This window comes from Sinohyriopsis cumingii, chromosome 7 (genome assembly GCF_028554795.1).
Source record: "Sinohyriopsis cumingii isolate HCF-2022 chromosome 7, ASM2855479v2, whole genome shotgun sequence".
In the NCBI taxonomy this organism is placed as follows: domain Eukaryota; kingdom Metazoa; phylum Mollusca; class Bivalvia; order Unionida; family Unionidae; genus Sinohyriopsis; species Sinohyriopsis cumingii.
In genome coordinates, this window is record NC_142967.1 from 25,431,651 (window position 1) to 25,459,289 (window position 27,639).

Sequence of the window (27,639 nt, forward strand, 5' to 3'; positions counted from 1 at the left end):
TAAAATAAATAAGCAATTTATTTCTGTAAGGTAAAAAGTGAAAATTTAAGAGACACTTACAAAATAATTCTAAATGTCCTATCTTAAGTCCCAAAATATAAAATATTCCGAATGAGTTCAAATAGTCTTAAAAGTCCTGATATATTACAATGATGCAATCCAGAATGTCTGTGAATGAGTTCACCAAATCCAAAGTAATGTATTAATCCAAAGGTGAATGAGCACTATTTTAGTTCTAGTGAATATTTCAGACAAGTAATTCCTCTCGAATTCAACAACAAAACTGTAAACTCTGATTATAAAATAGTTCCCACAGACCAATCTAAAACAGGAATTAGTTATTTGTTCATCAAATCCCCATTTATATTAGTATTCTCTTGACCTATAACTAAACAGCAATCGAATCAAAACACCAGCCTAAAATTAAATAAAACTAGCTTTGAACTCAAATGCTTCGTGAACATTCTTTTTCCAAGTAACCAGAATTTAAACTGCACCTTACAATCATAGACAAATGTTTGTCACACAAAATAGCTTAAATATATACACCGCTAAAACCCTACATTCTGAAATTTATCTCCAGAAAAGCGTTTACGTTTGACATTTGAACATTTGATTCCATCACATAAATTCACTGAAAACCTTCCAATGAGTTAGTAGCTTAAAGGATGGGTATCACTTAAAAACAATGTAGTATTTGTCCGCCTTCTTCTCCATGCAAATCCTCCATGGTATGGTAAGACTGATGTGCAGGCGCTCTCCTGATTCATTTTGGATTTCCATACCGTACGTCATCATGGCTTCGACCATAGCATCCAGAGTCTGAAATGTCTGAATAATAATAAGAATAATAATAACAATAATAATATCTAGGGTATGTGCCATTTGTATTTACGTAGTCGTTTTGAAATTTATTAGATTTTTGTGATCATTTGTTTGATTATGGGAAGTCGTTGTTAGAGAAATATTTCTCAGCCCGAGTAAATAGTCATGTTCTACGATCAAACGTCAAAGAGTACAGTATTGATGAGAATTCATGATGGTATAGTTTTTAGTTTCGTTGATGAGTTCTGGTCAGAATTGGATAAGTGATCCCAGTAGTTCCTATTTAAATCTAAAGGTGTTGATTGGTTGTGTATTTCCATGTGAAATATTTGTGATAGGGACTAATAATTTGTACAATGGAAAAATCGAGAAGGGGTTATTCTATTATCTAGAGATGACTTTCATTCTTAGCATGATGGTAAATGTAGCGAAAAAGTCTCATGAGAAATGAGGCCTAAATTCGTGTTTCAGCTGACCCGGGCTAGAGTAGGAAAACAGTTCCATGCATCTGGTGTTTGAGTTCTGATTTGTGTTTATGGTATTTTTTTAAGCACTGGCGTTACTATACGGAATCCTAACAGAAAATAAGCCATGCAGGTGTGAAGCTGCCATGCAATTGTAAAGTTCTGATGCAAATGTGAAGCTGGGATAGTTTGTGGTCATTAATTGGTTAGAGGAAAATTGTTTATCGCCTTGGTGCGTCATGAGAACTTCAAATTGATAATGATTGTTTTCTAGAAGTCTTTGTAAATAGAGAAATCAAGGGTCTTAGAGCAAAATTCATGTAAGCGTTGGATTAGCTCAGTAACGAGACCTCTTTGCATGTAATAATAATAATAATAATAATAATAATAATAAAGAATAGGAAAATAATGATGATGTGATTATTATAATGAGTGAAATATTAAGTGCCTTTAGAATTTTCACCTAAAATAATAACGGTGAGGTTATGACATCCATGTTTAAAGTAACTCAATATTTAAGACTATTACGATACTGCTTCAAATTTCCAAACTTAGGTATCTGTATGTACATTAATGTACCACTCTTCCAAAATGTTTTTGCTTATCTTGTATCAAATGTTCCTTTGTGAATTTATCAGGTCAAAATTTATCTGAAATTCTGCAAATGTTTAATCTATATGGGAAAAATCACAATGACAGGTACTAAATAGTGAAGTGTCTTGATGGAAAATCGATAGATAAAGACGTATATAAGCACTAACCCAATTAACAGTAGTAATTACAGATTAGTAAGTGAATAATGGAGTTATTTATTTTATTGAAAGAAGGGGGTCTAAACAAATTATTTTATCTGCGTGTAGATGCTTTATTTGTAGTCATTTTTATTAAATCCGCTTAATTACTATGTTCTTCGGCGGCGTATCCACAACGAGTCAATTTCTTTCCTGGTTTAGAAATTCTCGTTGAGGTTGTGGGCGATTTTAGTTGGCATTATATCACTGAAAATATGGCCAGAGGAAGAGAAGTGTTCTTCAGCTGGACTTCGTTCCATCTTCGTTTTCATCGAATCAGACGTTTCAAGATTGATTCTATTCTGCAGCTTTTCTGTTTCTCCGACACAGTGAAAGCCATGGATCTTGTACGTAATGAGATACATTAATTCTCTGTCGTACGCATTCAGTTTGGACCATGTATGATCAGATACAAAACACTTCTGTATCTTACAAATTCTGTTTCAGTTGCAGAACACTTTTCTTTTGCTGGTCATAGTTTCAATAATATAATAAAAACTAAACTTGCATAATCTTAATAGAGTAGCGTTTGAAATGAAAGAACTTCATTTTCCAAGAAACTCATATTCGAAGTAGAAGCCGAACAAACGATGATGTATATAAATGCCCCTTTTCCATACGAGATGGACATTAACGCAATCAGTGTCTAAAATTAGCTTTACACGGAAGTAAATGCCGTTCTATTCTTGTACTAGAAATACGAAACAGCAAAAACAACATTTTACTTCCTTCAAATAGTGTTTCGATGCATATGCAGTATGAAGAAAAACAACTGTCTCCACATGACAAGGAAGACTCCGTAAATACGGTACAATTCAAGAAAGGCAGGTTCAGTATTATTTCAAAGTTCTTAGTCTAACTTGCTCCAGGACATATATTATACACACCTTTCATTGGGAAATTTAAGGTGGACCTCGAAGGAGAACGATGTTAGTAGTGAATAGGGACGATTCAGCCTCAATGGGAATTAGCATTACAGACCCCCCCCCCCCCCCCCCGGGGACTGTTTAGCCTCAATGGAAATTTAACATTAACCACCCTGGGACTGTTTAGCCTCAAGGGAAATTTAACATGGACGAAAAATCGTAGGACGGTTTAGCCTCAAAGGGAATTGAACATGGGAATATGGAAATTAAACATGGACGAAAAATCGTGGGACTGTTTAGCCTCAAGGGGAATTGAACAATGGAAATTGAACATGATGGGACTGTATAGCGTCAAAGGAATTTATACAGGGTGGGACTGTATAGCCTCAAGAGAAATTGAACATGGAATTTTTTTTTAAAAAAAATAAAAATAAAAAAATGGGGTAGGCAATGGAAAGTCAATCTCTTTTCGAGAAATGTGGGTGGCCCTGAAAAGGGCCTTTGGGTTTCTTCTGCTTCTAATTTCTTCTATTTCTCCATCAACTTCTTATTTTCTGTCCTACACTCTTTCTCTTCTTTTCTTTCTTTTCTTCCTTTTTTTTCTCCTCTTTCTTCTTCTCCTCCCCTTCTTTCTTCCTCTTCTCATTTTCTTCTTCTTTTTCAATTTTTTCATTCCATGCTCTTATCCTTATCCTTTCCTCTTCATCCTCCTTCTCCTCCTTTATTTCTTTCATCACAGCACTTATCATTTCCTTTACTTTTCTTAAGTTGTTAATCTCCATCTTCACTCGATGGGGGCTATAAGAATAGTGATCCTCGTTTAACGTCACTAACATTTGCTCCATCATACCCAAATTGTCCAGGACGTCTTGCAATGTTTTCATTTTATCAAGCTGGTTCGAAGCCATCTTCTTTTTCATTCATTGTAGAATGGTTTGAACGACGAATACTGTGGGTTCTTATAGTGAAAGCGCGGACGTGATTGAAAAGATCCCCCTAAAACATAAAATTGATATTACCTAGATCATAACCGAACAACGCACGGACGTGAAGGAAAACATCCCCTACTTTTCTCATTTCATATGATCTACTATCCACATCCTTGAAGCATCAATAAACAAACCCCTAATCTAATATTTACACACGCAAAGCATTAAAATGAAACCCAAATCTACTATCCACACAAACCTACCTCAGCGCTTACAAACACAAACACAAACACTATAAAAAAGAGTCAGTGTTTATATTCACACTACTCTACCTACACACATTGGCAAATCTATTGTTATTTCTTTTCTAAAGGTTTGGGTAGCCCTGAAAAGGGCTGTTTGTTTTTTTTTTGAACTCCATGACACCTGGTTAATGATGGCACCTTCCAGGCCTGGCACCACACACACATCTTCTTCCCCAGTCTCTATTCACTTTTTTGGGGGGAAGAGCAGAGGCGGGATAAGTGGCTTCAGAATCCCAATTTTCTGTCTCTGGGATTCTGAAATTTCCTCTCTCCTCTTCTTTGTTTCTTCTCTCCTCCTCTTCTTTGTTTCTTCTCTCCTCCTCTTTCATCCTTCCCTCTTCTACTAGGGCCTCTGCAGCCAGCTCATTCACTATACGCCTGGCATATTCCAGGTGTACATGAAGTTCAAGCAGTTTTGCATGTCTGGTGTTCATTCTCTTGATCAATCAACAAGGGTAGCTAGACTGCCGAACGAGTTTCATTTTATACTAAAAGCGCGGACGTGAAGGAAAACATCCCCTAAAACAAAATTGATCTTACCTAGATCATAACCAAACAACGCGCGGACCTAAAAGAAACACTCACTCACTTTTTTATACTACCCATTACTAATTTAAAAATTTTCATTAATCACTTCAATATACTATCCACATACGCAAATTAATCAAACCCCAAATCTACTCTCCCCACACGTCCAACAGCAAAAAAAAAACAACACATGATTTTAATCTACTATCCACACAAACGTACGTGAGCACTTACAAACACACAATCATATACACAAACACATATCCTCACACTATAAAAAAGAGTTAGTGTTTATATTCACACTACTCTACATACAGACATTGGCAAATGGATTGTTATTTCTTTTCTAGAGTTTGGGGTAGCCCTGAAAAGGGTTGTTTTTTTGTTTGCTATGGCAATCTTTTAGTTTCTAAGAATGCGACGTCCTCTGAGGATAGACTTTCTGACGATAGGTCTGCTTCTTCGGAAAGAGAAGAAGAACTCTTTGGTGTCGATACGACAATCGACAACGCCTCTGTCGGGTTCAGGTTCCTGCTGCTGCTACTGCTGTTGTTGCTGCTGCTGCTGTCTCTGAAGTCTGTACTTCTCTGTCCATTCTTCTTTCTCCCTGTTCACTTCTTCTCTGAAGAGCACTTCTATCAGGTCTTCAGTGACTTTTAACATTCTCACATTCTCTATCTCTTCAGCTTTCGGTATCAGACTGCGTCTGACCCTATGCAAATTCACGTAGGCTTCGCTTAGCTTAGCTAGTTTGGAGCACATCTTCGTAGGAGGATGAGTCGACAATGGATGGTTAGACTGGAAACTACAACGGTTCTTAAAGTCAAAGCGCGGACGTGAAGGAAAACATCCCCACACGGTTTTCGAGCCGCAACGTTCAATGAGTGTCATGAGAGGGATAGTAAGAAGTCAAAGAGCATGAATCAACATTCTTATAGCCAAACAAAAGACAAAGGCATTTTTTTCAAAACACAACATTTTTTATTCAAAAATCACTTAACACTAACCAACAACTCTAACATTTTTCAACAATAATCCAACAATATAACATCAAACAATTTTTTCAAATCTCAAACAATTTTTTCAAATCACAAACATTTTTTTTCAATTTACACATTATTTTGGACAGGGTTGACAACGTTGTGAATGAAATTGTGATTTCCACTATTGGAAGTCATTAGGCCATTGATTGACACTACGTTTCCTAGCTTGAGACAAAAGATAAGCATAATGGTCACAAAACCATCGATCTACTTTCACATCGTTTCTTGAAGAAGAACGAGGATCAAAATGAGTCACTAAATGTTCTAAGGAATAGCCCAGGCTGCGATGATGCAGAAAATACACACAGTACTGTCCACATACCAAGGAATCTGTGCCTTGTAATTTCACATTATTGAATCGGGTGGTCTGAGCAGTTCTTCTCATAAAGTCAATGATATCGTCTTCCAAAGGAGGCAATCCGTACGAATCAAAATATTCCACACATCCTTCTTGAGGAAAGTAGACGGCTACCCAGTGGGTTACTGGGAGATGACTGTCGTCCGTGTTGATCACATAAGCTAGATGGTCTTGAGGTTTGCGATGAGGGAGTTCATCTTTAGCATAGACGACAGGATTCCAAGAAGCCGTATACGAACTGTGGTTCAAAAGGTAATAAAGTTCCCAGGTATCCATGTTTTGTTTTTTTTTCTTCTTCACAGGTAATAATAAGTCATCAATTCGATCCTGACTTTTTGCTTGAAAATGTCTGACAAATAACCGTTTCTTCGTTTCGTCTGCTCACTCTGATTCAGGAGAGCTTCGATACGATGGATCTCTTGAGTGGTTAATGGTGGACAAGAATGTTCACGCAAGTCTTTATACCACTGATGCAACACGACTTCGTCCGAGATGAGACTCCAAGCTTCGTCCAGATACTCGTCCAATTTTTCTTCTTGACTCAACATCAGGCATTTATCGTGTTGAATTTGACTGGGATGATCGTTTTGACATCCATAGCAATCTTTTTTGATCAATTCCGTCATTTTTTCGACCAAGTGTTTGGCAAAACAGTAGACTAAATCGGCTTCTTGTTCTGGCCATCTTGACTTCATCATGACAACTTCTTCGTCTTTGTCTTGGGATTCTTCTTCTTCTTCCACAGTCTCCTCACATTCCATGTCTAAAGTTTCTCCACTAGGTAAAGAGGGATAACAGTCTTCCATAGCTTCTAATAATCTAGAATGACTTCTCTCAAACTGTTGATTTCTATCGTATTATCAAATTCTGCATACAGGATGACGTTCACTGTGTTCCCTGCATCCAGTGGACTCACAAACTGAATTTCCACACGAATTTGGCCGGATTTTATAGGGTGGAAATGTCCCTCGTCGCTGCCTTGGTCTGGAGTGAAATCGAAAACCCACAAAGCATAGCCTCCTGCATAATCCTCGTACGTAATACCGTGAATGGTGTTGGCTCCTAACTGTCCGGTGGCTTCGTACAGCGACAAGTACGATCTCAAATAATTCCTGTCACCAAAGTTAGGCTCAAAGGGTCGGGTACACAAGGCCTTTCAATCGCGACTGACTTCAATCTTGGACACATTGTAATGATGAAAGTTGAAAGGATTTTCATGGTAGGCTCCGTTGAAGGCTGAATTCTTGACGATACCAACAATCAAACGCTTGGGTAACTGTCCTTGGAACAGATGATCTTCGATCATGGATCGCTGTTCAGCAGGAATGGTGAAGGTTTTCACTTCCACGCGACGTATCGGATACTTGGCGGTCGTTCTGCTCAACATCTGACTGACGTCGTTTCCCACTTTAGGTAACACTTCCACACGACGCACGTAGAGTCTGGCTTCTTGGATGATGGTTTTGTAAGTGGAACCATCAGCAGCCATCAAATGGAAAGCGGCACTGCTGCGATTCAGTCTCAAGCGGATATCCACCCCGTTCAGCAAATGCTTTTCTTGTAACCACATGTCTAGATGCAAGCGATCCATCAGTTCTAAACTACGACTTAGATGAATTTTCGTTCATCGTTCTACAAATCCCGTTGTATTTGAAGCATCCCCAGCAAGTGTAAGGCCGTTGAACTTAGTCGCTTTGTCAGGTTTCCATACCACGCAAGCATCCAGATGAGTGTTCTTGGCTTCTTTTCCGTACGTCAAGAGATTTTCCAGGTACGCTCGATAAGGGTAAGTATCCATGCTGCTGCTGACCAGTTTGTTATTCAAGTACAAGTCCACTTCGCTAAACAAGGAATGCATGAAATTGTTGACGGAAGCTACTGCATCATCATTGTCTAGGTTAGCGTTGGATGGTTCGATCACTTTCACTTTCAAGTATAGGTAACTGCTATTCAGATCGATGTAATCTTCGGGCTGTCCTTTGATTTCAAACTCGATGGGAGCGGAATCGGTCAATGAGGAGACGGGATGAAATTCCACCCACTGGGATTATTGCATCGTCATCATGGTGGGGGGCATGGCAAACAGATCCAGTTCCGACTTGGAACAAGCGCAAGATTCTCGGTGCATCATTTTGTTCTGTGTCGCAATAATCGAAAACGTCTCAGTCTCGAACGGTTCTTCTTTTCTTTGCCTTTCTAGCTTTAGACGTGTGAAGTCTGGTGAAAGGGTGTTTTCTTCTTCGTCTCTTTCTGCCTTGTCCTTGCTGAATGCCTGACTCGGTAGCGTGCAGGGCATTTATAGATGTGTCTCCTCGGCCCAAAAGGTCTTTGCCCGTTTGCAGCAAGACATTTTTGCCTGCCCTCATGAAGGCTTCTTTGGGGTTTTGCTTATCGATGATGATATTTTAGAGAAATTCTTTGCCTTGTGTCAATGCTGCATCTTTCAAGGCGTGCAATCCGCGTGTCACCATCGGTTTCAACACCGGAGCCACCGAACGAAAGGCCGATTTTAACATATCTCCTAAACCGTGTCCTCGCTGTCGAGCAACCCCTCGGTACACTGGATACATGACTTACGAGTCGTGAGAGAACCGTTTTCGAAAATGGAGTTTCACCGTGACTTTTCCTTTGGTGAATGGAATATTTTGTCCCAGATCTCCTTTTATAGCAATGTTGACCGTGTCCAAATACGACTTGCTGACAGGCAAATAGTGAGGATGTACAAATTCGCGGTGGACGTGATAAGTGTTTCCACCTTCCTCGTCAGCGTTCGTGGCAGAATCCACTTTGAAAGGAATGACATGCAGTAACGGCACAGAGGTGTGTCCCACCACCTTGTATTCCACTACATCGGAATACACGAACATCAAATTCAGTCCTTGGTTCAGTTCTACCGGGGCACGAAATAACTTGCTAAAAGACTCGTTGTCGTAAATGATTGGCAATTCCTTTTTCTTGATCATGGCCACTCTCATGTCCATGTCTCCGCCCAACATGTCAAACAATTCAGGACAAAATAAAATGGACAGGATTTTACTCCCGTCAAATTTCATCAAGAAGCGAAGAGCTGCTTTGTGGTATTCCATGGTGACACTTTTTTTGACACTTTCCAAAGCTTTAAGAAACACGACATTAAACCTGGAGGCTATGGTGCTGACCAAATGTTGACCACTAAAATAATAGCCTGGAGGAATGAACAAGTGATAGGTGGTGTACTTTTGATTTTTTGTGCCAGGGGTTTTCTTGTCATATTTGCCATAGGTATCCAAGTACTGTTGCAATGGTTCGTCATGAACTTCCATATCAAACAAATTTTGATTGGGAAGGACACTGAGGACTTGGGTCGGGTGAATGATTTCTACTAAAGCCACTTCCCAATGGGCTTCGTGATCTAATGGGATGGCCTGAGGTAATTTGGCCGTGTAACAGCACAACGTGTTGTTGGGAAACACCTCCATGGAACTGTCACTGGGTAAGGTTAAGTAAAATTGGTTTTGGTGACTCATAATTCCAGAGTTCTGTGGCTGTCCGAGGGGTTACTGGACGTCAGAGGCGTGTCTCCGCCTAAAATTGGGTCGTTGTTGTTGTTATTGGAGTGGTGACTGGCACTGGCACTGGACACAAGGTTCCCGTTCGAAGAGAATTTCAGGGAGGGATTGGGAAGCAGGTAACCGATGCAACTGCTCAATAAAATGGTCCACAATTGTTTGTCTCCTTGTTGCAAACTCAAATTGGCAATGGCTGCCCCGATGACACAATACACCACGAAGATTTGGCAGAAAACGACGATTTGCGTTTTAGGCACACGTTTTCCGCACCACACCCACAAGGGTTATTTTCGCAAATCTTGTAGAGAAGAACTGGGTGAAGGATTGGTAGCCGTAGTGGCTGCGTCTATGTGAAAGGGCATGATGGTCACTTCTTTTTATAGTCGATGACTTGCGAAGCGTCGATCCAAGAATCAAAACTGGGTGGATATCCTTTCCAACGTACTTTGACTTCTTTGACACGTCGTTTGCCCACTTTACGGGTTCTGCGTTCGAGAATGCTTTCGATGTCGTACACGTCGTCTTCTTTTTTGGTGACACGTTGTAACTCGGGCAAATAAAACGTTCCTTTGAGCACTTCTCCGTTCATGTCTTCCAATTTATAGACGGCAGGATGACGGCCATGCACTCATCCAGTGACACGAAACAATTCGGTCGTCCAGTTAGGTAAGTAACCTTTGTCGAAAGTGCGTTTGGTTTTGCCAATGCGCACCCAATCTCCTACGGCCAACATTTCACTTTTCTTGGGGACAGCCCTCGTCGGGGACGTACCAAACAGGCACTCAAACACCAACACTTCGTTCTCGGGAGTCACTTCTTGCGGGGCACGTCCGATGGTTGGATGGTAAGATTGGTTGTACGCTTGCACCAGGTGCGGTAAGATGTCGATGTACTTCAGAGTGTGGTGATGCGTAAAATATTTCCACATGCGTTCTTTCAAAGTGCGTTGAAAACGTTCCATGATGCTGGCTTTGGTTTCAGGATTCTCGGTGGTAAAAAAAAAAGAATGTCACGTTTCTTTAATTCATTTTGGAAAGCTTGGTTCAGAAATTCGGTACCTTTGTCCGTTTGCCATCGAAGAGGGTGACGACCACTTTGTTTCAACACCCGTTGCAGGGCTCGTACTAACTCGCTGCTCGATTTGGAAGTCAAGGGCACGACCCAGGCAAATTTGGAAAATACGTCGATGACACAAAACAAATATTTGTAGCCACGGTTGTAGCTGGCCAAATGAGAGACATCGGCTAAATCGGCTTGCCATTGATGATCGATGCCTTCCACTCGGGTGCGACTTCTGGAAAACTTGCGTCGAATGGGTTTGTGTAAAGTGTAGGTAGCTTGTTCTTGTAACCATCGTTGCACTTGAGGTAAACGGAGACTTTTCAGTCGAGGTTTGGCAGCACGATACAATTTTTGAACTCCTGCGTAACCTGCAGGATGCGAGGGATCGTAGTAAATGCTGGCTAACACTTTTTCCATTTGTTGGTTGGTGTGTTAATAAGGCACCCACTCTTGGAGGATGCTACTCTTTTTCTCTTGGGGTACTTTCTTGGATTGCAATGCTTTGCGTGTGCGACCGGCAATAGGTGTTGAAGAGGAGGATGTCTGAGCGGGGGATATCGGTTCTTGTTTCACTTCTGTCTTCACTTCTGTCTTCACTTTCTTTTTCTCTTGTGATGAAGAAGGGGTGGTCATCATCTTTTTAATCCATCCAATTCTGGAGGTAGGTGGTGTTGTTAACTTGCGTACTTTTTCTGGTGGAGTTTGAAACCCTTCTTCCTCTTATTCTCCTTTTTCTGTCTTGGTCACTGGTAGTAGTGGTGGTGGTACTAGTGATGGTGCTGGACTTTTCATCAAGGTCTTAAAATCTTTCAGAGTGGGTAGAGCTGTTTCGTCTAAAGCTTTCTGGTGAAAGAGCTGTAGTCGTTCCAAGAGTTGACCGTACTTTTGCGATTTTTCTGTTTCGGACAAATCTTGGCGATCCATCAAGGACTGCAATTCGTGTTGTAACTGGGACATCTCGCTCAAATTGGGATTGGGAGGTAAATGCGGGGTGCGTTGTTCTTGCCAACGATGGTATTCCATCCATCGTTTGTAAGGCACTAAAGCTAGTTTTCGTCCTTCCATGGGGTTGTCAGGGGTCGATTCTGAGATCTTGGGACTTCAGAGGGCCTTTTTATCTTGCTCCCACCAGTCCTCCCAACATGGTTCCCAAGACTCCCTTGAGTAAGGGACCTAACAAGAGAGGTAAAATACCTCCACGTTGGACCAACATCTTCTTCTTTTGACGAATGGGAATTTTCTTTTGAACCATTTGGCGAAGAACGTGACGATGTTTACCTAAGCATTGTTTCTGGTGTTTGGACAAAGGGATCGTGCCCTTCAAGACGTTCAAACAACATTCGCACACGGTATCGATGACCTCTTTGGAGGCTGATTGAATGAGTTTTTCTCGTAGGGGTGGAGAAGCTTTGGACAGGACAGATAACATGTCCCCATGTTTGACTAAACGAGGAGGCAGTCCTTTCGTTTTCTTTCCTTGGGGTTGTTTAGAAGAGGGATGTTTTCTGGAGGGTGACATCTTTGAGTCTTCAGGAGCACCAAAAACACTGATACCCCTACTTGGTCACAGGCCTTTTTATACTGGAACGCGTCGCCACTGATTGTCTTTACGGCGTATCAACTTCAGGACAGGCATGACACGTCGTGCAGGGGTATGTAACGGACTAAATCGAGCCAGTTCTTGCTTGGACAAATCCAGTAAACTTTGTAACATGGCCGATCTTTCTTGAACTTTGATTTTGAGAGAAGGTACATTGTGAGCAGTAGCCACTGCCGCTAAATTGGAGGGTCCTGCCACTAGGGAAGTTCTTCCTGGGATCATCAACGGAGAAGTTATTGGTGTGATCAACGTCTCCAAGTACTCTTCAGTTCTTTGTGTCATCAACGGAGAAGTGGATGAACGTGAGGATGCCGGAGACGCAGTCACCGCCGTGGCAGGTCGTGGTTTGCGAATGTAAGGTTGCGTCCTGGCCGAAGTGCCTCTTTTGCGACTAGTTTTCTTCTGTGGACTTTTCTTTTTCTGGGGACTTTTTCTCTGTTTCTTTTTCTGGGGGCTTCTTTTCTTTTTCCGGGGCGGTGTCTGGTAAGAGGAGGGTCCCGCCACTGGAGAAGTTCTCCTTGGGGACCTGGTCTTTTTCTTCTTCTTGGAACTTCGTTTGACTTTTTTCTTGGGGATAACTTTGGGAGCATTAGGATCCCATCTTAAGAGAGAGCGAATGATGACCCCTCCTAGAGTACCGCTCCCTCCAGGTTTCAAAATGACTTGTTTTTTGGTTTGAGTGGCGATGCCGGGATCTGCCAGTTGGGTCAAAGCGACTTTGTTTCGATCAAAAAAGCGTTTGGTTTGATGAGGAATCTGAATGATTCCTTGGAGTAATTGACGTGCCGTCACCGTGAACCATCGTAAGACTTCTTTGAGACTAGCTTCTAAGACACGAGCTCGTATTTGTGGATTTTTTTCTCGACTGATGCCATACAAGGCACGAATCAATTTGACGGGAAGATGTGATTGAAGGGACGTCATGTTCACACTGTGTGAGACAGACGAAAAGGGGCTGAGGTTTTTATCGATTTTTTTTGTGGAATGAAATTAAGTAGAGGACGGAGACGTGTACAGGACAGGCCCTCCGTCTTGGCACCAGTGGTGAAACAAGTGGGTACGAAATCGCAAATCCTCGGGGGTCGTAGGTTTCAAATCGACGAGTAAATAGGCGTGTGGTGTTTGGGTGGCATCGTCGTACGCCTGAGTCAGACAAGGCGTCCCTAACTGTTTGGCTAAGACTTGCACTTGCGATTTATCTCGAGGGCTTTTAAACAAGACCACGTAATGCGCATTGAGACTGATGGTGCGATGGGCTTTACTTTGTTGAAACAAATTTTAAGTGATGTAAACGACACTGGCATTACGATGATGCCCTTTGCGCGTGAACCACAGTTTAATTTCTTCTTCGTCTTCTCCTAACATGTCGTCGAAAATGACCAAATGGGTTTGACGGGAGTCAGAGACGATGCCGTCGTCTTCTTTAGGAATGCCTTCCACAAACACGATGGAATCGCCTTGACTTTCTCGCAAGAGGCTGTACGCCGATTGCCACTCTTTGTAACACCACACGATGCGTTGAGGTGGTCGATCGATCAAATGATGTTTATGTTCGATCAAACGTTTGACGAATTCGGTTTTGCCAGAACCGCTAGGTCCAGCAATGAGCATGTTAAAGGGATGGCGAAGATACAAAGCCTCCCAACTGGCACGATCTAAGTGTTCGTCGATGAGTTTGACAGTGGAGGAAGAGGGAGCAGAGACAGCAGAGGTAGCCATAGTGTCAGGAATGTCACTTGTGACACGAAAACAAACCAGACAAGAGTTTATATACTTTTTTCAGGACACGTTTATTGAATGTTTTAAACATGAACACGAAAGACAAAAAATACATAAAAGCCAAAGACTTAAGTACAACGATAAAAGGCACATGATAACCATCAGCGTGGAATAAACACAAGTGTCTGTACAACATGTTTTGGGTAATGTTCTGACCAGTTCTATAGGGGGTAAGGTCACACAAGTGTCCTCCCGAAAGTGTCTTTCAGGCCTGTCCACGACAGTCCTGTCCTGGGTGACGGGTTCTTCTGGCACCGTCACTAACACAGGTTGAAAAGTAACTTTTTTCTTTGGACGTTGAAAGGAAGGATCACAACTCTCGTGCATACCATACTGGGCCACTTCTTGGGTCCAAGCCTCTAAACACCTCTTTTTCCAGTCACAGACATCTGTCCAATGGGAGTGTAAGTCACAAGCTACACACACATCGTCACACACGTCTTGGGTAGCTAAAAGTTGACGAATCTTTTTTTCCCGTAGAGGTCGAGAAGTATCCAGATGAAAATGTTAGGCTTTGAGCAAAAGGAGTCTCTCGTGAACATTTAAAGGCACCACTTTCATGTTGAATGGGGTGGTAAATACTGATCGTAAAGAGTCCACAAAGAATCGGCTAGTAAACGAAATCCCAGAAAACAAGTCACTAAGACACACACCACTTGTCGACCCAAATTGAATGGATATAGTTCTTGTAATAATTGATGGTAATGATCCACGATTTGAATATGGTCATTGAGTTCCTTCCACGGAATCTGTTCAATCACTTGTGACATAAGCCGTGGCATGGATTCCGGTTTTTATACTCTCTTTTTTTCGGAAGCAATACACGTACATTCTACCCAGACATCTTCGTTATCCAGTAGGAAATCTAGAATACTGTAACCTACAGTTCAAACTTCGATTAGAAGTTTTCTCTTCCACTAAGCAGATTCCACGTAAAATATGTTGGCAATCCTTTAACTCGTCTTCCTCAATGCGTTGCTCCAGGTGAATCTCGAAGTAACCAAAATGATGAACATTTCGTTCATTCACTAACTCACTAACAAGGTCTGACCACTGAAACAATTTCTAACGAATCAGTTCTTTTATACCATTCAGGTACCAGTGATTAAACATCTGGTGACGTAACGGATGCAACTGTTCTTTACGTTTCACTTGTATTTTCACCAGCTCTCGGTAAATGCGTTCTCTCAACTCCACAGACAAGCCCAAAATGTTCTCTTGTAAAATATCCATAAGTATGTACGCTGTTTTTGGAATCACTGGGTGGTGGCCAATAGCCTCGTTTACCTATGTGACTGATGTAATATCCACTCATAATCAGTCTTCTTATACTTTGGAACAGAGCATAATTTAAAAACAGATGAATAACTTTGCGTTTGCGTTTCACTTGTATTTTGATCAGTTCTAGGTAAATTCTTTCTCTTAACTCCACAGGCAAGCCACGAATGTTCTCTAGCAAAGAATCCATGAATAGGTCAGTTCGTACAATTCACAATCTTCTCCTAGAGCAAAAGTAATCCACATAGTGAGTAATTTCTGACCACTGCCATTCAGGGTAACGTCCAAGAATGTCACTGAACTCTTTTGATGTTAACGGTCTAGAGTAATACAATAGGATGAATGCACCCTTGACCCACTTTCCTCTTATGAATTTCTCGGCACAAAAGTTCTACAGTCACCCATTGAGATTTCACTCTGGCAAGTCCCTGCCACACTTCCTTGGAAATCTTCTCTTGTAGTTCTTTAGGTAATGATTCAATATCGTTTTTGAAATGCAGTTTAAATACTGGTCTCGGTGATATCCAACATTTGACTCCTAGCCAAACTAGTTTCTTCTTCGTCAACGACATGGTAAGTTCCTTTAATGTCTCGGTCCCACTAAGGGTAAGTAATGACAATTCGGTGACCAACGAGCATGTTCTACGTAGGCCGAATCTTCCGGTTCCCAGTGGTGAAGTGACACACCGCAACTGAAGCACTTCACTATCTCCTTCGCCCAAGTAGAAAAATCCGGCTCTGGCTAATTCTTCGGCGGTCGGGCCTCCCAGATACTTAGGCCATTTTCCATTGAACGATTGAAGACGATTTTCAAAGTCGCAGTATTCCGACAAACGCACAGGAAACGAATATTCGTCTTTCACAGGTTCGTTTCGATGAGGGTTGGGTGACATGGACAGGAGTTTGCTCAGGGCTGGATGACATCGGTAGGGGGGTAGACGTGAAGGTGAACATTCCCCTTTAAAACGAAACCCAGTAAAATGTCCAAGAGGACGAGCGGCATCGCTTTCGCATCCCTCAGGTTTGACACGCACAGCATCACTTTCCATGATAGGGGTAGTGAGAACAAAGTTCCCATGATCCTTTACGGCATCGCTAAGGTCACAACATACAGCATCGTACCCATCGCAAGGCTCACAATCGCATTCCACTTCCGAAGCCCCACACTTGAATTGTGCCTTTCTAAACTTGTTTTGTGTTTCTCTGAAAGTATTCATCTTGTTCGCTTGGCCTTGGTAGTCACAAGGAACTATCGATCTTGCCTAGGGTTCCTTTTTATATACAGACCAATACCAATGTGTCCATACGGTAAGGTGAAATGATTGGGAAGTCGCACTCGCTTCTGGTACACGATTTGATAGACTTTTTCCAAGGGTCGACTGACGATGTGGTGAGTGGGTAAACGTACAATCTTGTTCGGTTGATAGGTGGTCACTTTAAAGTGTTGATCTTTTCCAGACTGCAAGGCTTCTTTCAGTACCCCAAAGTTGACCACTCGACTGGTACGATAATTCAGAGTCAATCCTTTCACTTTGCACTGCATGTGCACTTCTCCTTGTGGGTCCCGGTATTCGTAACCGTAAATTTTACGACCGCCACTCCCGAAACTTAGAATCTTGTCGTCAGGATGCTCGTCTGTCCAGGCTCCTAAACGGTCTCCTTCGATGTCAGGGTGCTGTTGACTCGGGTGATGGATGTAAATGCAACTGTCCATGTCAAAGTACAGGACGCGTTCCCCTAACAGTTCTAAAACTTCGTACAATTTTAAGCGAGCATGAGCTGTCACGTAAGCCGCAATGATGACATTTCCAAAAGGGTCGTCTTGTACAAAGTCCAGATCTTCTTCGTAATTGACCAAGATCAAATCCTCGCGAACGAAGTCCACGTGTTTCATGTATTTGGTTTTGTCGTGAATCATCTGGAAGTAGCGGGAAGGTTCGGTCAAATATTCCGTCTTGGGTAAACACGGGCGTTGTGCCATTTTACCCCACAAGCAATTTAACATCACTTTGGCAAACGATCGCCTGCCTTCGTTTTTCTCGATGTGGTCTAAAGAGATGCCTTCTTGTTCATAGTATTTCTCTTTGAATTTTATTTGGTCTTCGGGAGTGTGACACCAGGACGGATAGCCACTGGCTTCTTGCTTCAGTTTCAAAAAGGCATCCACGTAGTCTGTGAAAGTGCCTTTCTGCGTGGGGTCACCCTTGTGGTATTGTTGTGTCTTGGGAAAGTGGCAAATTTCGTACACTTCTAACAGTTGGTATCCCATGTCCAGAGCTTTGAACAATTCTACGCTGACCCAGGTTCCCGTCAAGGCACGTTCTTCCTGGGTGTGCTGACAAGGCTGATCTTGGTTACACGTTTCGGCACAAGTACGGCACAAAGGAAACACCAGTTTGCCTTGGCAATGGTGAGGTAACACGGGATGGTACAAGTCCGTGGGCGGCAAAACTTTACACTTGATCAGACCTTCGTATTGTCGAATGTTTTTCAGGTCGATGTGTTCCGTGAACAATTGTGGGTGCCCTACAGGAAAGCGACAATATTTGCACACGTAGGGATACAGCGAACACACGTCCAAGTATTTCATTTCTTCTCCTTTCTCTTCGTCGGCTTGGTACAGCAAACAGGTGGCATTGGTCCTTCCTCCGTACAAACTATCCCTCGGGTTCAGCGGGTCCATGAACTGGTAACTTTCCACGAGGCATTTAAATTCGGGATCGGTTTTCAAACGGTGATCGTACTCATGTTCCCACATTTCCACCACTTGGTATCCTTCCTGTTCTAACTTTAGGCGTCGCTGACAAGTGTCCTGGTACAAGTCTTCCATGGTTCGTTGTAAAAACTGATTTTTAGTGTCACGTTCAGGATAACAGACGGGACATCCATGAAATAAGCAACCGTTAAACTCGTACACGATCTTGGGGTTTTCTAAGTCCCAGCCATCGACCGAATGCGTTCCGATGGTCTTTTCGCCTCCTCCGTTGCGGGCATGCTGAATCCATTTGTCTTCCTTGTCGCACAAGTAATGTAACCAGCGTAGGGCTTTGACCGAGTATTGACGTTTGACAGAGTGGGTCGTTTGAGGACTGATGACAGCCACGGTGTTTTCAGGCATGAATCGTTGGCGGTACACTAAGGAACACGCTTTGGCAATGGTGCAAGCTTCTTTCAAAGGATCGACCCCTCCGTGTTCCATGAACAGTTCTCGAAATTTTCCACAGCAACGCCGTAAAATGTCCACGTCGGAACGACAATACTTTAGCATTTCTTCCTGAAAGTCGAAAGGGTCCGAGGCGTGAGCCTGGTACCAAGCGTAGAAAGCTTCTCGTTGTTCGGTACGCATGTTGTCGGGGTCGTAATAATGAGCCTCAGGTAAATGGGGTAGAATGGCGTGTTGATTGGCTTCCGTATTGAAAAAGTGTGGAAAGTACCCTGTAGCCATTTCTGTCATTCCAAACGTTTTAGGCATTCGGCTCAAAGGCATGGCCAAGTAACTCATCGAATCTTTAAACTGTACTTGTCCCACTTGCATGAAAATGATTTTGGCTCCGTTCAAAGTCACTTTAGGACGTTCGGTGCCTTGTTCCGTATAGTATCTGAGAAGAAACTGTCCATCGGAGAAATTGTGAGCCATCACCGTGGCATGACGATGACAATCTCCGTAACGTTCGATGTCCTCTTGGCTCCACGTCTTGTCGATGGGGTCTAAGACCCATCGGGTGAAATCGGCTAGCGTGTTCGGTCCCCGAAAGATCTTTTCACGTCCTCCATGAATCTTGCTGCAGTGAGGGCAGTGACTGAAGATAAGTTCTTGAATGCACTTCTCGCACGCTCGATGAGCCACGCAGAAATTAGGAATGTGAATACCGGTCTCTTGCATGCATTCGAAATCAAAAAAAGATGAAATTGCCTTTCTTCTTGTGACCGTCCTCTTTCTCTGGTGGGGGCTGGTATTTTTGCACGTAGCATTGGTGTTCCAAGTCCACGATGTGGTGACAAATGTGACATTTTTTCTTTCCTGAACATACGTGTATCTTGGCACTGTTGGTACATAGGCCTTGTCCACATGTAGGGCACAATCTCAGCAGCTGACAAGCACATTTCTGCTGTGAACCTTGCGTCTTCAGATGTTGCTGGTAACAGGCTGGGCTGACAAACGTGCGCAGACAAGCAGGACAATGTACTCTTTCTTGTCCTTCGCTCAGACAGGGTGGAGAGGCCAAACATCCTGAGCATTTCAATCCGCAATGTTTGTGTTGCTCTCGATTATTATAACCATTGTCACATTTCTCACAGTAATAACCGTATCCCAGGAATGCTGTGATACTGGTAATGGTATCGAAATGGTCATCGTGATAATAGACATGAATGTATTTTCCGTCCTTAAAGTCTTGGCCTCGAAACAACAGAGGTCCGCGCACTTCTTGAGGGTGCACTTTCAAGGTGTAGAATGGAGCTAGGACATCTTGAATTTTTGCATTTCAGGAATGCCTCAGGGTTTGTCTTTGGGCAAGCCAGCTTGTCGTAACAGGAGTTCTGCTTCGTTTCGTTGTTTGGCTCGGTCCGATTGTCGAAAAGTTTTCCAGGCTCTTTTCCATTCTGTCGTGTCGTTCTTGTTAGCATAGGTTCGTCCCACCACAATGGCTCGGGCTAAACACATCTGGTCTTGAGAATTGTGAATTTGGACGAGACTCTTTTTGGTGCTGCGAAGGTTGTTCACCAATAACACCTTATTGCGTTGTCCGGTCCCTTGAGGAGGAGAGACATGGGTCATGTCCAGTGTGGCTTTTCCATCGGTGATGTCAAACTGGTCATTAGATTGTTGCACGTGTTGAATCTTGTCCATGACTTTGGAAGCGGTTAGTTCTGCGGGTCTGCTAAACTCGATCCAAACAGGGGATTTCAAACCGTCAAGTTGTATGGAAAGTCTCAAGCGATCGTCTTCTTTGGGTTGACATTGTCGCTTGAGTGCGGTGAGCAAAGAATCCCACACCCCAGTGATGAACCCTTCTGCTTTCTCTAACGGTACTTCAGCCTTGAAATCTTTAAACTTCACTGAGTATTTCTAAGCCGTGGTTCTAAATTTTCTAGAGGAGCGCTTTTACGTCTCTCGAATGGAATAGTATTTTTCAGGGTTGACTAAGGGTGGTGAACTTCGTTTAGAGGGTTCGGATTCTGGTTCACTCATGTCCTCTTCAAAATCACTGGCATGAATTTGTGCCAAGACTTCAGCTCTGGTACGAGGCGATAGATCACGTTTCTGCCTCTTACTTTCTTCTTCTTTCTTCTCGAATAAATAGGATCGTTTCATCTTGAGTGAAAAACGTCAAATGACTCAAGTTTAAACACAATGGACTAATTTATAGTCATGGCAGACCAGCGTATATAAAAGGGTGTGTGTCTTGTCCTTTCACTATTCATTTCACTCTCTAACCGAGCACAACGATGGAAGAGACTAGCCAAATCAAACGTTTCATCAGAACTTTGCGAGGGGTCATTAGAAAATTCTCTTCAGACCAGCCGACGGACTACTCTCCTTCCTTTCGAGATAAAAGTCAAGATACTTGCTATATCTGTCAGAAGAAAGGGCATTGGTCTTCAGAGTGTCCAGACCGTCAAAAAAGAAAAAAAGGGGCTAAAAAAGACAGAAGTCAAGATACCTGTTATCATTGTAAAGAAAAAGGACATTGGTCTCCAGATTGCCCAAAAAAGAAACAAGAGGAGTCAGAAGAAAAGAGGGATTCTTCAGAAGAAGAGAGGGATTTTTCAGAGGAAGAAAGCAGACAGGTGAAGAAAAAGAAACAGGAGAAGAAAAGAAGAAGGGAAGAAAGCGAGGAGGAAGAAGAGGAAAAGAGTGTGACGGCGAAGAAATTTAAAAAACAGAGAGACTAAACAAGGAGTAAGAAGAAGTCAATGAACTTTTTAAAGTGTTCTGTTGTGAATTGTGAATTGGATTGTAACAATGGATAAAAGAATAAATTAATTATATAAGGTAAGTGTCTTTGAGTTTTGATTTTAAAATAAGAACGTACACTCACGCACTCATACACAGACACGTACTATAAGGGCAAAATGTTTTTTTTTTTTTTTGAATTTTGAGTTATTGGCAAATTGAAAGGCTATCTCTTTTCGAGAGAAGTGGGTGACCCTGAAAAGGGCCTTTTTTGGTGCAGGGGTGAGTTTAAGCAATCAACTTTAACTGCCTTAAGCCTTTGCCACGGCCAAGGCCTACTTCTGGACTGCGTAATGTTGATGATGATGATTGGGTTGAAATCACTAAGGGTGGTACGGTAGGCTTAGTCACAGGGTTGACGTGTTTAGCTCGGGAAGGTCGTATTCTCTTCGGTCGTAATAAAGAAGTCTGATACATTTGTTTCAGACTTCTTAACTCCGCTAAAATGTCCAACAGTACCGTGACCGTTTGATTTTCACCCTCTTGTTTCTTTGCTGCTACTTCTTGTTGTTGTTGTTGTTGTTTTTTTTTCTTACCTCTTCTTCTTGCTGCTGTTGCTGTAAGAGAAAAGCTTGTTCCGCTTCCTTTTGTCGTTGTATAAATTTCTCCAATTCTTCTTTCTGTCTGTCTAAAATTCTCCACGTGTGGTAATGAAGAAGGAGACGAAGGTTCCGGAACAAATTCTTGCGAGGTAAGAAAATCCACAAAATCCCAATTTACCTCTTCTGAAAGTAAGTCCGGGTTCCCTTGGGCGGTCTCCACTGCTGGTGCACCCCAGTTAATAGTTTTCTGAGTTTCCGTCATGTTGAATCACTGTCGCATAGACTGACTGCACACAGGCGCTAGCGAATCTATATAGACCACGTGACGTCACAGGCTGCTCTCTTCGGATTGGATGCGGGCTGACTGAATTTTGTAACGCGTGTTTGGATTGGTCAATGAACTCAATCCATTTCAATCCTTCCTACCCCTATAAATAAGCGCAGTTCACTGCATTGATTTACCTGTTCTCGGCGCCTCAAGATGTGGACCACAGTCGAATCATCCACCCTTGTGTCTTCAATGATGTTTAGGACGGACATGCTAATGTATGTCCGATCCAAGTAGACAGTTGTCCACAAGTCAGACACCAGTCTGTGGATACCTAGGATCTACGTAGAAAGACATGGATGACTCAAAAGAGTCCTGATTTACGGTCCTACAGTGAGACGCAGCCTAAGGACAAGAAGAAGACCAATGCGGTGCCCCTTATGTTAATGGATACATTAACATAAACCCAAAGGCCCTTTTCAGGGCCACTCATAGGTCTCGAAAAGAGATTGACTTTCCATTGCCTACCCCATTTTTTTTATTTTAATTTGTTTTTTTTTAAAAAAATCCCATGTTCAATTTCCCTTGAGGCTATACAGTCCCACCCTGTATAAATTCCTTTGACGCTATACAGTCCCATCATGTTCAATTTCCATTGTTCAATTCCCCTTGAGGCTAAACAGTCCCACGATTTTTCGTCCATGTTAAATTTCCATATTACCATGTTCAATTCCCCTTGAGGCTAAACAGTCCCACGATTTTTCGTCCATATTAAATTTCCCTTGAGGCTAAACAGTCCCAGGGTGGTTAATGTTAAATTTCCAATGAGGCTAAACAGTCCCGGGTGGGGGGGGGGGGGTGTCTGAAATGCTAATTCCCATTGAGGCTGAATCGTCCCTATTCACTATTGATGTTTTCAAGAGATTTCACGTCTTTTCCCCCATGATATCGGTTATGACGTACCCAATTCCCTAGCATACAAGAAATTCCCAAGCTGTATGGTCAACATGACTATATACCAACAATACTGATGAGAAATTGTGTGTTTATTCGTCCACAAATACCACAACGCACCATTTTTGGAAATCCATTAAAGAAAAATTGTCCATCTTCCTTTGATATCTGAAATTTGTACACCTTTCCTTTGTAGTAAGTCTCCAGTGTATAGACGTGGCAGGGTAGAGTAGACGACGAAGCGTTTCGAACAAGGAAGGCCCCATTCTATATGAAGAGACATTGATATTTTTATGTTACAATTTTAGTTTACTTGGACTATACAATATCCTACAACGTATAATAACCACAAAACGCTTTTGACTGCCGCTCTTTGTTTGTTTGTTTTTTTCATCGAAAAACAATGATCACCCATGTCTGGTCTGCTGATCGCATAAATGTGGATTTTTTTCTTTCTGTTAAATCAGCTTTTTAATGGGCAACAATTTACCCTTGCAGGTGATGAGCCGATGGAAAAAATATCCACCTGTCCCATCTCCCAACAATATTAATTTAAAAATGACAGTCATGTTTTGCTTAAAGTTAAATATTGGTAAATCCATAAAAACAACAAATGATATGGCCTAGTTAGGATTTACCTTTGAAGAAACTTCGTACAATTTGAAGTGGGTTTCTATGTAAAGATGAACGTGGACAATAAATAACATTGAAGAAATAGAATTTTGGGAAAATTACCTTATAATGTACACAAAAGAAAGTAATATAAATTGTACAGACGTACATACGTTTGGAGCAAATATCATCAGAAATAAAAACGTTAAGTGTGCGTAATTCATCATAATCCATATCTTGAGGTACAATATTAATTTTAAAAATCTTGCGAATTGAGGAGGTATGTTTTGTTGCGCAAACTTTCCGATTTTATCTATTACACAACTTCATTTTTCAAACTATGCAAAACACTAATCATCATAATTGTGATTACAAAGTACGTAAAACACTGATCGTCCATAATTACGATTACAAAGTACTTAAAACTACTGATCATCCATAATTACGACTATAAGGTATAGAAAGAACACTGATCATCCATAATTACGACTATAAGGTATAGAAAGAACACTGATCATCCATAATTACGACTATAAGGTATAGAAAGAACACTGATCATCCATAATTACGACTATAAGGTATAGAAAGAACATTGATCATCCATAATTACGACTATAAGGTATAGAAAGAACACTGATCATCCATAATTACGACTATAAGGTATAGAAAGAACACTGATCATCCATAATTACGACTATAAGGTATAGAAAGAACATTGATCATCCATAACTACGACTATAAGGTATAGAAAGAACACTGATCATCCATAATTACGACTATAAGGTATAGAAAGAACACTGATCATCCATAATTACAACTATAAGGTATAGAAAGAACACTGATCATCCATAATTACAACTATAAGGTGTAAAAAGAACACTGATCATCCATTATTACGATTACAAACTACATAACATACTGATCATCATAATTACGATTAATAATTACACAGAATATTGAACAACTAAAATTACGATTACTAAATACATAATGTTTAGGCTTGAGGAAACTGCAATAAATCGAGAGCATGAAATAAAAGTTTAAGACATAATTACTTACTGTGGATATGTTTTCGAGCATGTGTTTAGCAACAAATCTGTCCAAATTTTCGTGATACCAGAGAAAACTTGAGGCAATCTCTGAAATATAAAAATGATTAGAAGCTTGAAATATGACCAATCCCATTATAACACAAAACCTAGGTGTTAAAAGTACCTATAAATAGAGCAGTGTTCTACGAGAATGTTTTTCGCACCGGACTTCAATTTACTTAATGGATATGTAGCAGAATGCATCGGAACCAAATATATATATATACATGTACAGAGACAGACAGACAGACAGACAACAGAGCGTCACACACACAGTCCAAGGAATTGGTCTGCTAGAAAAATAAAAGTATTCCATTCTATGATCTCTGTTCCTGGTAGCTTACTCCTTGTTAAAATTAAAAGGTACATCCGTGTTCAGAAATGATTTATAAAGGAGCTTTATCCTTACCTCTTGGTTATTATAAATGAATCTTATACAAAGACATGTGACATGGGGGGGAGGGATTTTGAGCAAATTCTGGACCAGGTGATCTGGCATGGTTAAAATATATTAGATTATTTTACCATAACAATTTAGACGTATTTGTCAACGCAGTACAAATTGATACTAAGCATTATCTATTTTAAAAAAATGGAAAGTCGTGCATTAGCTCAACGTAAAGACATTGGTTTCTTTACCAAAGTTTACATAATACACCCCTCCTCGTAGGTTTGCGTTCGATCTATGGAAACTGTCCGATTAGATATTTTAAACTTAACAGCTCCAAGATCTATTTATAAACAGAGATAATGACAGAACGAATAATAATAGGAAAATACAAAACGTATTTGGTACCTTGTACAGACCTATCTTCAGTCAGGTTTTCGATAGATTTCCTTCTATTCATACGAATTCTGTCCGTTGAAAGCCTTGTCTGATTTGGACTGACGTGGGAAGTATTCAAGGACGTTTCTCCGATAGCTTCTTTCTTCAAATGAGGTGACGACCAAAACGGGTCGTCCATGAAAGTGTTATCAGTCCTGTTTGTAGAGTTTCCGAAACTGTCCAAAGTATCGAGCCTATTGACTGTTCTTTCGAATTTATCTTCAGGAGACTTGGGAAAGAGAATGGGTGAAAAGGTTTTTGGTTTGGAGTCTTTGACATTTGTTTTCCCTGGTAATGTATAGGATGAGGATTTCGTGCCATCACCAGATATTTTATTTGCTCTCATTTTCGGAGGAAACGTGTTGCCATGATATTGTTCTAAGTTTGGATTTGTTTTCGCTACCGCACAGTTTGACAGAGCAGAAATAGTATGTGGAATGTCAGAGTCGTACAATGGTATAGGAATTTGTTTTTCTTCTTTCACTGCCTCGCCTGCCCTTCGTCTCGGTGGTACAGGTGGAACATCATTGTCTGAATCTAATGAAGCTCCATCATGATCTTCAGATAGAAACCTAGATGGAGATAGGTGCATGTCCTCGAGTAGGATGTGCTATACGCTTTTCCTTCTGGAAATTAAATAGGAGACATATTCGGCGGTATTTAGAAGAAATTCATATTACAGATCCAAATCTCCTCATCCCCCACAGTGTCTAGCGACATTATGAACTACAATTTTCATAAATGCAAATTGTACCAGCTTGATAGATATGGACGGACACAAACAAAATTAAAAAGCCTACATAGAATGATACCATCAATAATCACAAGTAAATATGTTTGTACATACCTTGCATTTTGCCAACAACGTTATTGACCCACATGAATATAGACCCAAACCATAGTTTCAAGATTTTGTCTGGGGGTGTGGTGTGTGATATTCCCCTTTCATCCGTATATAAAGTATCTAGCATGTAATTTTAATATATTTGCACCTTACGTTAGCAAAAGGGTAGGGGTGTAGCTGTGCAGCAGTTTGCACTCGTATCTTGGGATTTGTGGATAACAGAGTCAAAAGTCAACTGACTGCATCGATATTGTCTGAAATCATCGATATAGTCTGAAAGTGTCGATATTGTCTGAAATAAAATATTTAGCCCTTTTATACATCCCTCACTTCTGTACCTTATGACACTTATATCAAAAGATTGCGATAAGAGAGTAAAAAGACACCTCCACTTACCACGATGATATTGTCATCCCATCCTTCGTATTTTATTAAGTTTGATAATGTTTTATGAGGAGCTTAATGCCCCTTTTTAATAGTTTTATTTGGAAACAGAGAAATGGCTATGCAATAACGTTAAAAAAATGTAAAAACAATTCCCTACTTTGTTTTACTTATGATTTATTGATACATACGTACAGATACATACATACATACATACATACATACATACATACATACGTACAGATCAGGTGCTTTATCACAACAAGTGTTTCGCACCATGCCAGTCATATACCCTAATTAATCATTTACCGATATAAAAGCGTAGGTATTTAATTAAAAAATGTGACTCCACAACGATATATTCAACCTTATTCTATTCAGTAAAATACTGCTTTCAAGTCATATATAAATTTTAATATATGTTAGTAAAACAACATTATACACGGAATAGTTTTATGAAACTATTATTTCGTAGTTTTGACTAAACACACTACACACATATTAATGCGCTGCTAACTAAGACTTGTACCATTTCTGCACCTCCTCCCTCTTTTACTCGTTACGAATGAGAAAAAGAAGACGAGACATCAAAAGTAACGGCAGATAAGCTAAGCAAAGTAAAATGCAGGTAACCTGCGTACAAGTTTGAAATTAATCTTACCAAAGCTTTGATGTGGGTACTAAATTCCGACGAGGACTGTGTCAGTGTAAAAGTATAGTCTATAAACCAAATCTGAACATTATCATGTGGTGGTAAACAGTTCTCAACAAGGTATTGAAACCTAG

The 27,639-nt window shown here is 41.1% G+C and overlaps 1 protein-coding gene across 3 annotated transcripts; it reads right to left on the reverse strand.

Moving 5' to 3' along the window:
- Positions 1-27,639, reverse strand: LOC149794915 (uncharacterized). Of its 3 annotated transcripts, none has more exons than XM_089964003.1 (5): positions 27,515-27,639; positions 25,596-26,251; positions 24,768-24,847; positions 23,280-23,363; positions 1-831 (listed from the first exon to the last, which is right to left on the reverse strand). In XM_089964003.1, the coding sequence occupies exons 2-5, from the start codon at positions 26,215-26,217 to the stop codon at positions 676-678; spliced, it is 942 nt and encodes a 313-aa protein (XP_089820129.1). In that variant the 5' UTR covers positions 26,218-26,251; positions 27,515-27,639; the 3' UTR covers positions 1-675. The 3 variants fall into 3 exon arrangements, with proteins under 3 accessions (XP_089820129.1, XP_089820128.1, XP_089820130.1); XM_089964002.1 differs by having other exon boundaries at positions 23,217-23,363; XM_089964004.1 differs by lacking the exon at positions 23,280-23,363.